This window comes from Gossypium hirsutum, chromosome A01 (genome assembly GCF_007990345.1).
Source record: "Gossypium hirsutum isolate 1008001.06 chromosome A01, Gossypium_hirsutum_v2.1, whole genome shotgun sequence".
NCBI classification, from domain to species: Eukaryota; Viridiplantae; Streptophyta; class Magnoliopsida; order Malvales; family Malvaceae; genus Gossypium; species Gossypium hirsutum.
Genome location: NC_053424.1, coordinates 2,108,933 through 2,122,906, shown reverse-complemented (window position 1 = coordinate 2,122,906; position 13,974 = coordinate 2,108,933). Strand labels below are relative to the sequence as shown.

The 13,974-nt window shown below is 36.5% G+C and overlaps 2 protein-coding genes across 2 annotated transcripts; both read left to right on the top strand.

The window, feature by feature from the left end:
* Positions 1-315: 315 nt before the first annotated feature.
* Positions 316-5,452, top strand: LOC107905242 (serine/threonine-protein kinase PBS1). Its single transcript, XM_041117717.1, has 5 exons — positions 316-861; positions 1,391-1,596; positions 2,877-3,066; positions 4,046-4,437; positions 4,553-5,452. The coding sequence occupies exons 1-5, from the start codon at positions 741-743 to the stop codon at positions 5,033-5,035; spliced, it is 1,392 nt and encodes a 463-aa protein (XP_040973651.1). The 5' UTR covers positions 316-740; the 3' UTR covers positions 5,036-5,452.
* A 2,199-nt stretch (positions 5,453-7,651) lies between these two features.
* LOC121231229 (uncharacterized) lies at positions 7,652-8,638 on the top strand. The gene is made up of 3 exons (XM_041116507.1): positions 7,652-7,676; positions 7,853-8,084; positions 8,437-8,638. The coding sequence occupies exons 1-3, from the start codon at positions 7,652-7,654 to the stop codon at positions 8,567-8,569; spliced, it is 390 nt and encodes a 129-aa protein (XP_040972441.1). The 3' UTR covers positions 8,570-8,638.
* The last annotated feature ends 5,336 nt before the right edge of the window (positions 8,639-13,974 follow it).

Below are 13,974 nucleotides of genomic sequence, written 5' to 3'. Positions count from 1 at the left end.
AAATGTGTAAATGTTGAGGCTAAATTTGTTGAATTTTTTAGAATCAAGACCAAATTAACAAAATATGTAAACATTAAGTGCTAAATTTATTATTATACCAATCAAACTTATCCACGATTGACACCTTGATTAGTTGTCCTTAATTGCTCACTTTTAAAATTGATAAGGATTAAATTGTTCTAAGTTTTTTAGAGGGATTAATTTGCTCAAAATTGCAATTGATAGGGACTGGAGAGACCATTTTACCTTATTATAATTAGAGTGAGTAAATTGAAGGAAACATTTAAAGCGACAAAAATAGAACAAGTCCAATTGTAGAATCACCATGGGTGTGATTTACTCTTCATTTTATCCAAGTTTTCCCTCTATATGGTCAAAAGGAAGAGAGTGAGGTGGTAGTTATAAATTTTTTTTAATACATAATATCCGGTAACCCAAAGCCGGCTTCTTCTTCTTCTTCTATTTTGCTTCAAAAATTTCTCTTTTACTTTCAAATATATTTAATTAAACCCTTTCATAATTTTTAATTACGTTCATTGAATCCTTTATTTTTCAATGATTTGATCGTTTAAAGGCATAGAATCGAGGGTGCCCAAAATTTTTATAACTTTTTATTTTGAATTTTTGTAAAAAAAAAAGAAAGTATTGGGAATGCCAAGTTAACGGTAAATCTGATATAATTTTTAGGACTTTTAAGGAAATTTGATTTCTGGGTTCGTTTTGAAATTTTCTTTTAAGGGATGGGTTGTTTTTCTTGTTTCGATTCGAAGGAAGAAGAGAAGTTAAATACTGTAAATGAAAGCAATGATCCAAAGCAAGCCCAACCTACTGTTTCCTCTAATATTTCCAGATTGTCATCAGGTTAGCTTTTAATTAAAAAAAAGAAAGAAAATTAATTACTTTATTCATTTGATCTGATCTGGGTTTTCTCTGTTATTATTATTATTATTATTTCAATGTTTAGATGATGGTATGCTTGTTTTTTTGTTGTAAAATTTTATCATTGTTATTTTTTTTATTTAACCCTATGGATGTTTTTAGGGATTTAAGTTTGGGTGTTTTTTTTTAAATGTAATTAGGATCTAATGATGATATTGATAAATCGGAATTTATTCAATATCTTAAACTAAAAATAGCTTACTTTAGAATATAATGATGCTTTTTAAAAAAATTTTAGAGATTTAAAGTTTGGGTTGTTTTTGTTTTGATGTAATTAGGATCTAATGATGATATTGATAAATTGGAATTAATTTAATATCTTAAACTAAAATTGGCTTTCTTTAGAATATGATAAGCAAGTCCATATATCTTTTGTTGGTAGATTGTTTCTTTGTATGTGAATGGTACTTTAGATCTTTAAATAGTGTCTGTTTCAATGGAGTTTTGGCAGGAGGGGACCGGCTTAGATCGAGGAGTAATGGAGGGTCCAAAAGGGAACTACCATGTCCCAGGGATGGTCCTGGTGTTCAAATTGCTGCCCATATTTTTAGTTTTCGCGAGCTTGCCGCTGCCACGAAGAATTTCAGGCCGGAGTCTTTCTTAGGTGAAGGTGGATTCGGACATGTTTACAAAGGGCAGCTCGAGAGCACTGGTCAGGTAATTGTTTATTGCTTCAGCCCTTGTTTTGTTCGAGCCTCAAACCATATTTTATTTGTCTTTATGCCACAAAAGGAAACATGGAAGTTGTATAATATTTAGAGGTTGGAGGCTTTTATCTAAGATTCTAAAATTTATTAACGTAGCACGTGAAGCATTAGTAAAGCCGGAAATATCGTCATTAAGAATGTATTGGCCATATCTGGTTCAATCTTAGTGGAAATCTATTTAAAAGTTAAAATAATCGAACTTGGATGCAGTTCTTTAATATGATCTAATGATATCTATCTAGATGATCGATTAATATCGGAGTATAATTGATCCTTTGGTCAAATAAAGTAGCATTCATCCTGCTATTGTCTGTCTTGCTGATAAAATGTTGATTTCTGTTCTAAATCCTCAACAGGTGTGATCCTCACGTAGGTGAGTTGCGAGATGTGTCTGAAAAATCCAATTGCTGCTTGCAGCACGAGTTTTTGCTATTAGACTTATGCCTCCTTTGCTTACTAGTGTAATAATATGAGGAAAAAGCTTATTTATTACATATGTATTAGAACAGTTAGACATAAAATAAAGAATAGTTAGTACAAATTTAAATTTGAAAAATAAGTAATAACTTGTAAAAAATAAGACCCCTTCAAAATAAGTGAAAACTTTTCCTTCTCTTTGCTAAAAATAAGTCATGAGAGTGGTTAAATATTACCAATTGAATTAGTTTATTGCTAACACATATACTAAAACATGTGTAAAAAATGATACTCCTACCAAACATTTCATTAAATTCTTAATAGGTGAAATACTATAGTTAGTAAGTATATCTAGGGATGAAGCCAAAAGTTTTATTGAGGGGAGGATTAAGTTACCTATCTTTATAATAGTTAAAATGCAATTTCATCATTGTATTTTCTTATATCTTTATAATTTCTAGGACTAAATCAAAAATTTATCATTTTTGGGGTCAAACTATAATTTTACCATGTATTAACTTATAAGTTTATAGATTTTGGGGGGCTCTAAAGAATAATTTTCCCATTTTAGGGGGGCCAAGGCCCTTGCCTGCCCCCCTTCCCCCCTCCTTCGCCCCTGAGTATATCTCTGTGATTTGGAGAACAAATTTTCTGTGAAAATTGTTTTGTTCCCTTGTAACCAAATCACCATACATGTGTATACAAGATTTAAAAGATGATCTCTAGGTTTTCTTTTGAAATTGAACGAATTGAAGGTTTTCGTAGGACTTCATGTCATTAAGTGTCTTAGATATATGGATTTTGCTTTTACAGGTAGTCGCGGTCAAACAGTTGGACAGAAATGGTCTCCAGGGTAACAGGGAATTTCTTGTCGAGGTCCTCATGCTAAGCCTTCTTCATCATCATAATCTTGTAAATCTGATCGGTTATTGTGCCGATGGGGATCAACGGCTTCTTGTATATGAATTCATGCCATTGGGATCCTTGGAGGATCATCTTCATGGTAATATTTTGGTGCTCTAATATGATTACTTTCATTAATTTATTTTCCATAGACAAACTGGTTCTACTGCAACCTTTAGAGCATTAAAAATCTTATTTTTTTAACACTTTGACGTTACGTGTCACTGACAGTCCCAAAAAGGGAGTTATTTAAGTTCTATTACCTCTTCTTTCTGTTTGTAGTTCTATGCCTCTGATATTTTTTCGGACTGTCAAGTAATTATAATCTGTTTATCTTTCATGGTAGGTACATATTTGTGGATTTTAATTATTATTTATCTGTTTGTCTCATATGGTAGATGCTTAGCTGTGGGGTTTACATATATATCATATATATGCACTGATGATGATGAGGGTACGTAGTTATTGGAATGGTTATTGTGTTTGATTTTTCCATATGATTTGTAGTTCGATAATTCATGCTAGAAGCTTTAATTAAAACGTATAGATGATCTAGATATCCATGCCTATCGATATTTGCTATCTACGAGAGAGTGACATTATTGTACTTCCTGGTGTTCAACGTGAGCTTAGATGACCTTTGCTTTGCTTTTTTACATGTAAATCAAACTTACGGTTAAACCGTATCTGATTAAGGCCGAGTTTTGCATTGTGATTGACCTGCAAAACCCTGGTTTGCACTTAACAGTTGCTATTCCAGACAGGCTCAACATTTTCAGCCTAAAACCGAGTTTTCTGTAAAAAAAAAGGTGGCTTTTCACCTTGGTTTTCCAACCAACTACAACGTAAACTAAGCCTAATTATGGTTGGAATCAATATGCTTTATGTATCTGTTTGAGACAGGTGATGTATTGTTGGATGAGTTTTGGTTTAAGTTAATACAGATGGATGCACACAAGGATTGCGGTGTTATGCCCTTCAATGTATTTTGCTTGTTTTGTGCTGTTTAAATACAGAAATTAAAATAGCAGGAAGCGGTAAACTCGATTACAGTATGATCTTTGTTAATCTCTTTGCAGATCTTCCACCTGGTAAGGAGCCGTTGGACTGGAACACGAGAATGAAGATAGCAGCCGGTGCAGCCAAGGGTTTGGAGTACCTCCATGATAAAGCAAACCCTCCTGTTATTTACAGGGACTTCAAATCCTCCAACATATTACTGGATGAAGGATTTCACCCAAAGTTATCCGATTTTGGGCTTGCGAAACTTGGTCCTGTTGGAGATAAATCGCATGTTTCCACCAGGGTTATGGGCACATATGGCTATTGTGCTCCTGAGTATGCCATGACTGGTCAATTAACAGTGAAATCTGATGTCTATAGTTTTGGGGTTGTCTTCTTAGAGTTAATTACCGGTAGGAAAGCTATCGATAGCACTCGACCTCATGGGGAACAGAATCTCATAACATGGGTAACACATTCGAAATGTTTTTGTAGTTTGGTTGCCTAACTATCATGTTGTAGTATCGGCTAAGACTACTTAATAATCGAGGTTCTTTTTTTTCTCATGGTTTATGTATATACAGGCACGTCCATTGTTCACTAATCGTCGCAAATTGTCGAAATTGGCGGATCCATTATTGCAAGGACGGTTTCCAATGCGAGGTCTCTACCAGGCTCTAGCTGTGGCATCTATGTGCATTCAAGAGGAGGCTGCCACACGTCCTCATATCGGAGATGTGGTCACTGCTCTCTCGTATCTGGCAAACCAAGCATATGAACCTAATGCATCAGGGCATGGCCATAGTGGCTCTGGAGAAACCGATGAAAAAAGATATCGAGACGACAGAGGAGGAAGGGTATCAAAGAACGATGAAGGAGGAGTATCAGGCTGTAGGTGGGATTTAGAAGGGTCCGAGAAAGATGACTCCCCTAAAGAATCAGCCAGGATGTTGAACCGGGATTTGGATAGGGAACGAGCCGTAGCTGAAGCGAAGATGTGGGGCGAGAATTGGCGGGAAAAAAGACGACAAAGCGCACAAGGTAGTTCCGATGGTTCAAATGGCTAACATCCCGATTTTCTTTCATCAGTGTTTATCCAGTTTTCTCACTCAAACCGGATGAAAAAAAAAACATATTTCCAAGCTCTCTTCTGCTCGTTCTAACCGAAAAGCTCGGCCCGATTGGCCTCGAAGTGGAGACAAAATGCAAGGACTTTGACGCTGACTTGTTCTTAACTTCCCATTCAGGTTCTTTTCTCTTTTCTTCACTTTAAAATCCTTTCATTGAATGACGATGATGATGATGATGATGATGATGTGTACATTATCATGGTGGTGATGATAAAAATTTTGATAGTAAAAAAAGACAGTATGGGTCAAATTCTATCCTTTTGCTCTTTGTAAACTGTAAGGTCCCTATCTGTACGGAACTTTTTCTGTTTTGTCACTTACTGTAATAATATTATTATATGATTATTATGATTATGATGTCAATGACCCCATATTATGTCTTGTTGTGAATGAACAAATGATTCTTAAATTGAACATTCATTAAAGCTCCATTGAGAGCCACCTGGACGTAACTGTAAATGATATAAACTTTTATGATCCCAATTGTTGACACCATTTTTTAGGATGAAAAATGGGGTTGACTTGGGTTTTGAAAAAAAGAAACGGGAGTCGCCACCAATCCTCTTTTTTTTATGAGGTGCGATTGGATCACCTCGAAGAGGGGTTGTTTTTAATAAACGGTTTGATTTTATTAAAACAACAAGTTTGGTCCACGAAATTCAGAAAAACGGGTTCGGGAGTCGGTTACGCACGAGGAAGGATTAGCACCCTCGATACGTCCAAAATTGGTACCTAATTGATTACTTAATGTCTTAATGTCAAAAATTGAGAACCTTGAAGAATTTTAAAAATACGATCATTGTATTAGAACGTTGAAAATTTTCAGGAAAAAGGGGATATTTCACGTTATTCGAGAAAGAGAATCATATCCAGTAAGTTAGGACACAATGTCTCAAATTCCCGATACGCGGATGAAAAATGCTTATTTAAAATATATTTTATTATCTTGGTTTTAGAAATAAATCAGGCCAGTAAGTTAGGGCACGATCTTTTCTTAATTCCCGAGATCGTTTAAAAACTTGAGTTTGAAAAGATTCGTGTATTTAGATTTATTATGAAAATCGAAACCCAGTAAGTTAGAGTACGATCCTTTCGAATCTAAATACGAAATATTTTTAAAACAAATTTTGTTATATCGAGTAAAATAAAATACGAAAATCGTAGTAAAAAATGTGAAAGCAAATTACATTGTTGTTATACGTGGTAAAATCATAATACACATAAAAATAAAAAATAATACGAGCAATAGCAACAATATAAAATAAATAGAAGTCATACCTACAATCATATAAAATAACAATATATATAAACAAATAAATTAAAACATTCATTCAAAATAATAACGAAAATGAAATAAATAAGTAACAAATACAATTAAATATAAAAGATATATATAGACATAAACTAAAATATGTATATATATAAATTAACAAAATGTATAAAGTATATTTTAATATATAAAAGAAACGATAAATGTGTATATATAAAAATATGTACATATATATGGGTGTATAAAACTATGGAATATGAAAATAATAAAATACATATAAAAGTAAGTATATATATATGTTGAAAAATAAAAGAAAGTATGTATGTACAAATTAAAGTTTAAAAATAATGAAAATATACGTATGTATACGAATAAATACGTTAATTTTGATACATGTTAAAAAATATATTGAAAATGTATATATATATTTATGTAAATTAAGATATACAAAAATATGTATGTACGTGCATATAAAAATATATATACTTATAAAATAAAAGGATATGTATGTATATAAATTAATAGTAATATGTGTGTATATACGGATTTATAAAAAAGTATATTTTAAACTATAAAGATTATATATAAATATGTATATATTTAGGAAAACGAAAATATATATATAGATATATAGATATGTACATAAGTTGTAAAATATATAAACTATATAAGTATATATGTTATAAAAACAATGTATGTATATCACAAAAATATACGCATGTATATGTATATATGTGCCGAAAATTTAAATAAAATAAATATAAACAAATAGGTAATAATAATAATAATAATAATAATAATAGAACTAAATCAAAACGAAAACGAAATCTCAGGGCTGAAATCAAAAATGAAATAGAGTAAAGGATTAAAATGTGAGGCGCGCGAAAAGGGAAGGACTGAAAAGGGAAATATTCCCTAGTCCTAGAGTGCAACGTTTCAGCGCAAAGGACCATACATGGTCAAAGGACCTGATTGAAACAGAAACAAAACTCGCGGCCCAAATCGAAAAAAATAAAAGGTTTGATTGCATTTCAACGCAAGATGGAGGGACTAAATGCATAAATTACCCATTAAGGACAAGCATGTGCAAGATTCCCCACTAATGCGCCGTTCATGATTGAAAAGAAGACCAAAAATATTTTATATTTTTATTCCTTCACTTTTTGAATTTACTAGAGGAAAAAGGCTCTGCCTTCTTTCAAACCACCATTTTTTCAAACACCCAACACTTGGGTTTCTTAACACCTTGAGTGCCACCACGCCACCAAGACCGACGGCCGACGATGGAAGAGAAACCCCGGTGGCACGGTCACGGCCAACTCCGGTGAGTTTCTCCTCTCCTTATTTCTTTTGTTTTTATTTTCGTAAGTAGAAAGAAATAAAAAGAAATCAAACTAGATGTAAAAACACACAAAAATAAAGAAACGAAAATTACTTCTCCGATTCAAAGTTCATGTTTTTATTGTTCTTGTGTCCGTAAAAAGAGAGGAAGAGCCCCCTTTGCCGGCCATCGGCCACCGCACCGGTCGCCGGACGCCGGACGCCGGCGACGACGCCGCCGTTCGCGGTGGCCGGAAAACCAAAAAAAGCTCACTTTTTCTCCTTTTTGCGAATAGAGTCCAGATCTGGGGTTAGAAAAGCTGAAATCCCGGCGAAAAGGGCCGAAATCGAAAGAGACCTTTCGGTTCTTCCTCTTTCCACCGCCGCCGGAAACAGGTAAACTCCTTTTTACTTTTATTTTTTTATCTTATATATATGTGTGTTGATTGAATGATAATAAAAAAGAGAAAGAAATACTATAGAAAAACCGAAATAGAACGAAAATAAAGAAAACGAAAAAAAACAAGGTGAATCACCTTCTAAAGCCCCCTTTTTTATTTCTTTCAATTTTTTCAAAAGCCGAATCTTCTCTTTTTTTGTTACAAAAGTCCCCCCCTCCTTTTTTTTGTTTCTCTTTTTTTTCCCCTCCTGGTCCGATTTTGCTTGTGGCTTTTTATAGCCAAAAATACAATATTCTGTTAATGTTTATTGCTCTATTTTTTTGTCCTTTTCCTTTGCTTGTTTGCAGGTGCGGCAAAAGGCATGGTGGTGGCAGACAGCATGGGAGAGTGGGAGTGGTGCTGGTGGCAGACAACATGGGAGAATGGGAAGAGGCAAGTGGGAGTCTAGGGTTTTGGGATTGGGCTTGGATGTTGGGCTAGGTTGATTTTAGGTTTTGGGTTTTATTATTTGGGTTATTTTGTTGGTATGGGCCCGGGCAAAAATGGACTTTTACAGCTGTCCCTCTTTGCTCATTTTCGTGTAACGAGAATAGAGCAAAGACATCAAAAGGGCCAATTTTGCCCGGTCTTGCCGAGTCTTGACTTTTTTGACACTTCTCTTCTTCAGGTAGCCTCATTCCGTCCACTGTGCCTTGTTGCTTCAATCCACTCTACTTTACTTCAGGAAGGTCTGATTTGTAGCTTTAATCTTCTTCGCAAGGGAACGAAATTTATGTTTTCAGTCTGTTCCACTGCAACATCAGGGAGATAAGATCTCTGGCTTCAATCTGATGTGATCTACTCTACTGTAACTTCAGAGAGATAAGATCCTTTATTTTAATCCGCTCCACTGTAACTTCAGAGAGATAGGATTACTAGCTTCAATCTACTCCGCTGTAATTTCAGAGAGATAAGATCTCTGGCTTCAATCTGCTCCACTGTAACCTCAGGGAGATAAGATCTGAAATTTTTCGGTCTGTTCCACTGTAATCTCAGGGAGATAAGATCTCTGGCTTCAATCTGATGTGATCTACTCTACTGTAACTTCAGAGAGATAAGATCCTTTATTTTAATCCGCTCCACTGTAACTTCAGAGATATAGGATTACTAGCTTCAATCTACTCCGCTGTAATCTCAGAGAGATAAGATCTCTGGCTTCAATCTGCTCCACTGTAACCTCAGGGAGATAAGATCTGAAATTCTTCGGTCTACTCCCTGTAACCTCAGGGTGATAAGACCTGATGCGATCTACTCTGCTGTAACTTCAGAGAGATAAGATCTTTTATTTTAATCCGCTCCACTGTAATCTCAGGGAGATAGGATCTGAAATTCTTTGGTCTGTTCCACTATAATCTCAGGGAGATAAGACCTGTATAATAAACCTAATTATGCCTAATGATTAGGATACATGATCAAAATGAAACAAATGCTCCTAACTAGACATATGTGAATGGTGTTTGCATGAATGCAGAATTTTATTTTTCCGAGAATGATCTCGCTTAGGTTGTCATTACTCGAAGTTTACTAAGGCTTTGTGACTGACGTGCTGCAACGCCTTCTCGCTTGACTGATTTTTTTTTTCTGAAGAAACATTTAGCCAGACTGTCCCCATTGTAAACCTCAAAGTTATATCCACTGGGATGCCAAAATTTGTACCATCATTCTCTCACAGTAATCTAAGGGTAGAAATATGTGGCTTTTCCTCTGTCCTCTTTTATCACAATTCGGGGATATAGGATCTGAACCGTTCTGGTTTCCTACACTATTCTCAAGGTGTCGTACCAAAGTCTTATGCGCAAGTGAAGGCTCTCTTCTCCGAGGTAACCTCTTCCTATTGCCTGATGATCATTGCTTGCTTGTTCATTTAAGCTTTGTAACACGACATCTTGTCATTTTGTTCAATCAATGTTTAGACAACAAAATCTGAAAGGATAGTCTTTAACTTAGACTCTTCCTTCTTAGATATTTCACCTTTTAAACTTGGTATTTTCTAAACAATAGTCATATTTCAGGTCCCTATATTATTTAGAAATTTTCCAGAGTAATGTGCAAAACTTCTTTCCTGAAAGTTTTATTAGTTTGTTAATCATTATTCCTATGCAACATATTTGCAAAAAGATCATAACAATGGATAAGAATAAAGCTAGTTCTGATCATAACTCGAATAAAACATCAAAGATGGCGAAAGAAGGTTAACAAAGAAGTGGATTGAGAATGTGCGTTTTCACAAAAAGAAAGGAAGAAAGAAAGAAAATAAAAGAATGTATTTTCAAGAATACACATAAGAACTAGGTGCCCCAATTATCGCAGCTTGAGTTTCTCTGTACAAACTTTCCGAAGACCCTTCTGAGTTTGACATGTGTTCAGGAGATCTGCAATACTCTGTCCATGTTCCAAGACGTTGCATATCCTTTCTTATTGGTTCAAGTAAAGCAAGATAATCATATGCCCCCGATCAAAATTTGATCCGCTCAAATCCTGATGTTCCAATCCTGCCCAGTACTTGAGCCGCCTTTTTCGGGTTTTCGACTCAAGCCCTCTTTGGTCTCAAAGTGCCTTTTACGGGTTTTCACCTTAGCCTCCCCAAAGTTTTTTTTTTTTTTAGGAAGCAAAGCGCCCTTCACGGGTTTTCACTTTGGTTCCCCTTTCTTTCAAGTGAAGTATTTCTTGACGGAGTCTGCGTTTATAGGATTTGGTAAACTTTTGCCATCCATCTCGCATAGGATCAAAGCTCCACCAGAAAAGGCCTTCTTTACAACATAAGGGCCTTCCCAATTTGGCATCCATTTTCCTCTAAAATCTTTTTGCATAGGAAGAATCTTTTTTAGTACCAAGTCCCCTTCACGAAATTCTCGGGGGCGAACCTTTTTATTATAGGCTCGCATCATTCGTTTCTGGTACATTTGCCCATGGTGAATAGCTCTTAGCCTCTTTTCCTCTATTAGGTTCAACTGATCGTACCGAGATTGGATCCAATCGGCTTTATCCAACTGTAACTCAGATAACACCCGTAGAGAAGGGATTTCAACTTCAATGGGTAATACTGCCTCCATTCCATAAACCAGAGAAAAAGGCGTTGCCCCAGTAGAAGTTCTAACAGATGTTCGATAGGCAAGGAGAGCAAATGATAATTTCTCATGCCAATCCTTGTAGGTTTCAGTCATTTTCCCCACAATCCTTTTAATGTTTTTATTGGCCGCCTCCACTGCACCATTCATTTTGGGACGATAAGGCGATGAGTTATGATGCTTAATTTTAAATTTGCTACAAACTTCAGCTATTGTGCTATTATTCAAGTTCATCGCATTGTCGGATATGATCCTCTCAGGCATTCCATATCGACAAATGATTTCCTTCTTCAAGAATTTGCTGACTACTGCTTTCGTGACATTTGCATATGAAGCAGCCTCCACCCACTTGGTAAAGTAATCAATTACTACGAAGATGAAGCGATGCCCATTAGAAGCCTTTGGTGATATTGGCCCAATAACATCCATACCCCACATGGAAAACGGCCAAGGAGAGGTCATGACGTGAAGAGGTGAAGGAGGCGCGTGTATTTTGTCTCCGTAAATTTGGCATTTGTGGCACTTCCTGGCATGATCAATACAATCTCCTTCCATGGTGGGCCAATAGTACCCAAATCTCATGATCTGTCTGGCCATCATGAAACCACTGGCGTGCGTCCCACAAATACCCTCATGGACTTCTTCCAAAATTTTCTTGGCTTCCACAGCATCCACACATCTTAACAGTACTTGATCCTTCCTTCTTTTATATAACATTTCTCCATCTAAGACATATTCAATGGCTATCTTTCTCAGAGTTCTTTTGTCATTCTCTGTCGCTTGATCAGGGTATTCCCGATTCTTCACATATTGTAGGATACTCTGATACCAAGGACAATCATCTTTTCCCTCCTCCTCAATATTGCAGCAATTAGCCGGGGTCTCAGAGATACTCATCTGAACAGGCCTCATTGCCTCAAGCCTATTCACCTGAATCATCGAAGCTAGAGTAGCTAATGCATCAGCCATTTGGTTTTCCTCCCGTGGGAGGTAATAGAAGGTGATATCGTCAAACTCCTCAGCCAATTCAAGAACTAGTTTTCTATAACCGATTAGCTTAGGATCTCTAGTTTCCCACTCCCCTTTGAGTTGGTATATCACCAACGCTGAATCCCCGTATACTCTCAGTACTTTAATGTTCCGTTCAATGGCTGCACGAATGCCCATAATACATGCTTCATATTCTGCCATGTTATTTGTACAATCGAAGTCCAACTTGCTAGCAACAGGATAATGATCTCCACTTGGGGATACCAAAACTGCCCCAACTCCATTACCCGTAGCATTTGAAGCTCTATCGAAATTTAACTTCCATACGTGATCCATTTGAGGATTTTCTTCAGTATTCGTCACATACATCAAGTCATCGTTTGGAAAATCGAAATTCAAAGATTCATAGTCCTCCAAGGCTCTACTAGCTAGGAAATCGACTATTGCACTTCCCTTTATGGCCTTCTAACTGACATATACTATATCAAATTCTGAGAGCAAGATCTGCCATCTAGCCATTCTCCCGTTCAAAGCAGTCGATTCCATCATATACTTTAAAGGATCTAACTTTGAAATCAGCCAAGTCGTGTGATACAACATATACTGCCTCAGTCGTCGGGTTGCCCAGATTAGAGCACAACACAACTTCTCAATTGATGAGTACCTCATTTCGCAATCTGTAAATTTCTTACTGAGATAGTATATTGCCCTTTCTTTCTTTCCCGTCTCATCATGTTGGCCCAATACACATCCCATGGAATTCTCCAACACTGTTAGATACAATATCAATGGCCTATCTGGACTTGGAGGTGATAAGACTGGAGTATTAGCCAAGTACTGCTTTATCTTATCGAAAGCCCTCTGACACTCTTCATCCCATTCACCCGGATTATGTTTCTTTAAGAGCCGGAATACTGGATCACATTTCTCTGTCAGTTGTGAGATAAACCGAGCAATGTAATTCAGCCTCCCTAGGAAGCCTCGAACCTCCTTCTGAGTGCGCGGGAGAGGTAAATCTCGTATTGCCTTTACTTTGTCTGGGTCAACCTCGATCCCCTTTTTGCTAACTATGAAGCCTAATAACTTCCCTGATCTGGCTCCAAACGTGCATTTGGCCGGGTTAAGCTTGAGCTGAAATTTTTTAATCTCAAAAATAACCTTTTCAAGACCTGAACATGCTCTTCTTCCGTTCTGGACTTCGCGATCATATCGTCAACATAGACTTCGATCTCCTTGTGCATCATGTCGTGAAACAAAGTCACCATAGCTCTTTGATATGTTGCTCCCGCATTCTTCAATCCGAAGGGCATTACCTTGTAACAGAGTGTTCCCCATAAGGTAATGAATGTGGTTTTCCTCATGTCCCCAGGATGCATCTTTATTTGATTGTATCCAGAGAAACCATCCATGAAAGAAAACAATGAATAGCCCGCCGTGTTATCTACCAAAGTATCAATGTGAGGCAGTGGAAAGTTGTCCTTTGGACTAGCCTTGTTCAAATCCCTATAATCCACACACATTCGTACCTTTCCATCTTTTTTGGGAACAGGGACGATGTTGGCTACCCAATCCGAATACTTGACTTCTTGTAAGAATCCAGCGTCAAATTGTCTTTTGACTTCTTCTCTTATTTTCAACACAATGTCAGGTCTCATTCTCCTGAGCTTCTGTTGAACGGGTTTACAATCCTCCTTTATGGGCAGACGATGCACCACAATGTTAGTACTTAGCCCAGGCATATCTTGGTACGACCACGCGAAAACATCTTTGAACTCTCGGAGCAAATTA

Excerpts from the sequence above, each read along its gene's own strand:
- LOC121231229 (XM_041116507.1), top strand. The coding sequence starts at position 7,652 with ATGGAAGAGAAACCCCGGTGGCACG. Across the intron at positions 7,677-7,852 it reads AGAGAAACCCCGGTGGCACG|AGAGGAAGAGCCCCCTTTGC; the intron begins GTCACGGCCAAC and ends GTCCGTAAAAAG. Across the intron at positions 8,085-8,436 it reads TCCACCGCCGCCGGAAACAG|GTGCGGCAAAAGGCATGGTG; the intron begins GTAAACTCCTTT and ends GCTTGTTTGCAG.
- LOC107905242 (XM_041117717.1), top strand. The coding sequence starts at position 741 with ATGGGTTGTTTTTCTTGTTTCGATTCGAAGGAAGAAGAGAAGTTAAAT. Across the intron at positions 3,067-4,045 it reads CTTGGAGGATCATCTTCATG|ATCTTCCACCTGGTAAGGAG; the intron begins GTAATATTTTGG and ends ATCTCTTTGCAG. Across the intron at positions 4,438-4,552 it reads AACAGAATCTCATAACATGG|GCACGTCCATTGTTCACTAA; the intron begins GTAACACATTCG and ends ATGTATATACAG.